Here is a 2,944-nt window from a genome sequence, read left to right on the forward strand (position 1 = left end):
CTGATTAGAGTTTGTTTTCTTTTTTAAAACTAACCACAAGTTACAACAAACATGCAAGGCTGCATACTCAAGAAAGTGTGAACCCAAACAGTTCTTATCTGTAATGCTTTGAGTCCAACAGCATTGCACTACCAAAGGGAAATTGTTTTCCATAGTCAAAGTTTCAAGATTAACAGTGCTTCCCTCCTCCCCACCAACAAAACAAATTTTAAATGGAACAGAAACAGCTGGAAGCTTGCTGAACTTAGAATGCCTGTGAGCAGTTTAGAAAACACTGCTTTCCAAGCTGGAGACTGATTTTTCATTTTAAGAGCAGTATCTCCATTGGTAAGTAACAAATAATCTGTTCTGCCCTTAAAAACTGCATCTTTCTGACTACTATTTAACCCCCAAACCCATATAACTTACCCCACATTCCGCCACATCTCTGTATTTACCAAAATGCAAAACCTGTCAAGAAGGAAAAGGCAATGCAATCATTCTGACAGCACCCTGAATATGGACTGCTTGCACCAAAATCACTGCAGTCTAAAGCCCTGCTGATGCTGCTGTTAGTTCAGTAACTTTTACTGCCCACCAAAAATACAAATAGTGATGCATTAGTGATGCCATTTGAGCCACATAAACAGAGTCCTATTAGATAGTGCCCAGACTCCAGAGGTTTAACTCAGAAACTAGAGGAAATACAAAGTCTAGAATGAAAATGTTAAACATTCACTAGAATAATAAGTCAACGTCACTTACACGTGCATTTGTGTTTGAATCAACTGTTTCATACACTCCCATGTAGAACTCAGGATCAAACATATCTTGAACCATGCAACGGAATTTCACTAAACTGTTGGGCTTTAGATAATGCACAGGAACATCATTCAGTGATGGAACCTATAAAAAAAGAGCTTGTTCTAAACAACTGGCAGAGAGATGTGAAGAAAAGCCCTGAAGTAACCCAAAAGCAGCACAAAAGCTGTCTCCAGCTTATGATCTGATCTTCTGGTATAGCCTGCTCTTCACTGACTTGCCTAAAACCCTGGATTGTTGATACAATCAATGGCCTCTGACAATCCATATACTTAGTATTTTCTGAGTATACCTCCTGCCCTAATCCAACAGTAACTACATGTGTGTATCTCAACAGCAGAAGTCTCTGCAACAGATGTTACAGATAATAGCTACTATTATCAGACACTGAACAGTTCCCAGGTTCTTCCAGTGCCAAAGCCACCAGTCCTTGAATTTCTCAGTGCTGCTACTGGACTACAAAGAAGTGCATTTTGGCCATTGAAACTGTACAAAAAACTCTACAACATCTGAAATTAACTCTTAAATAGAATTTAATACTTATTTTATTTAACAGCATTTTTCCCTGTATTATGTACCAGTGGTACCATAGCAATCACACCCACAACTTCTTATAACAAAAGGCCATGGAAAACCTGCATGTTAATTTCCAAGTCCACACTGGGGGAGTCTTTTCCAGACATGTTTGCATGACAATGGAAAAACAAATCAATGCCTAAGCACGTGGTATACCTAGAAATAATGGGGCTTGCAATAACACTTTTATGATTTTGAAGAGAAACTCTGTTGAAAAGAACAAACCAAACATACACAATACTAAAATGCAACAAAAAAACCAAAACCAGAAGTGGCCCTACAGGAAATGACATTTTAACAAATATATATTCTCTCATGTTTCTCTTGAGTAAGAAAATGTACATCAATTCCTTCTGATGTCCTTTTAATGTTGTAAATTTAATACAATTTTGCCATCTACACTTTTGATTTAAACTGTCATTGAAATATTAATTACAGAACACTCACTGACTTAGGAAGAAAAAAATAAATCAGATTGTTTTCACTTGTTTTTTTAGCCATAAGTAGAACAGATTTGAAATGCAAGTTCCTAATCCACTCCACAGTGTTACACGATGACATTTTCCCCACAGCGTTTTAGAAAAATATCAGCTTTTGAATTTCAGTGTGCATGCTTTATTTTTAAACCTAAAGCATAGATTTCTTGCTTAAACTGTGAAAATCAGGCCTGATAGAACCCAATAACAGCAGAAAGTATTTTCTCCCCAACCTGAAAGCCCAAGCATCTATTCCTTCAACCCACAAACCCACAGGGAGTCTGCAGCATCACGATAAAAGGTTGTGAGAGAAGGAGTTTATAAAGGGCAGTTCAGAAATGTGTGAGGTACAAACACTTGCTGCAGACTCAGAGCAGGCAGGGCAGGCAAAATGTCATTTCAAAAATGACAGCATTTGTCAGCTCCTGCCATCTACTGGATCGTGCCACAAACAGGCAGCACTCAGCAGTTATGGCCCAGGGCAAAACAGTACACTGAAGTCAAGTGGATTGGCCTCTCTTGGCTCCAGTCAGGATTTTACAGTTATGGTTTACGCACAGATTAAAGCAACTAAGATGTAAATAACCTATCACAAAATCTAGGCCTAAAATCTGGAACTGTACTTAGAAGGAAGAGCTTCTCAAAAGCATTATCACTGCAGTAATTCAGAGGTAAAAAGAAGGGAACTTAAGAAAGGTATAACTCTGAAAGATGGAAACAATCTTACCCAGTTTGTAGCATTATTTTCTTTCAATTTCTCCCTGAAGTATTCAGTTACCTTCTTTTCCCAATCAGAGTTTGGAACATTTTGGGCTACAAGCAAAACACACGTAATTTGAGCACAAACACGGCAGGAGTGACTTCGACTCCACGTCCTCCTAAAATAATAAGTAATTCAAACCAACTCCCATTCCAGGCACCTGACTGCGTTTTTTTCGACTACTTCATGCCTGTGATGGGACTGATTTCCCACCCTGCGAGGCAAAACCGGGAGAAATAGGGTCTCCCTGGGCTTGTGAGGAGCCGCCAGGCCCTGCAACACGCCCGGGTGCGAACGGCGGGGGGCGCGGGCGCCGCCCGCGCCCCACCCG

At 39.9% G+C, this 2,944-nt stretch overlaps 1 protein-coding gene across 1 annotated transcript in view; it reads right to left on the reverse strand.

Moving 5' to 3' along the window:
• MCMBP (minichromosome maintenance complex binding protein) overlaps positions 1–2,944 on the reverse strand; it is a 16,697-nt gene that overhangs the window by 12,156 nt on the left and 1,597 nt on the right. Inside the window, exons 2-4 of the mRNA XM_010003991.1 lie at positions 2,581–2,666; positions 745–885; positions 409–450 (exon numbers count right to left, since the gene is read on the reverse strand). Of these exons, the coding sequence (XP_010002293.1) occupies positions 409–450; positions 745–885; positions 2,581–2,666 (269 nt within the window). The remainder of the gene's footprint in view (positions 1–408; positions 451–744; positions 886–2,580; positions 2,667–2,944) is intronic.

This window comes from Chaetura pelagica, unplaced genomic scaffold (genome assembly GCF_000747805.2).
Source record: "Chaetura pelagica isolate M959 unplaced genomic scaffold, ChaPel_1.0 scaffold248, whole genome shotgun sequence".
Lineage (NCBI taxonomy): Eukaryota > Metazoa > Chordata > Aves > Apodiformes > Apodidae > Chaetura > Chaetura pelagica.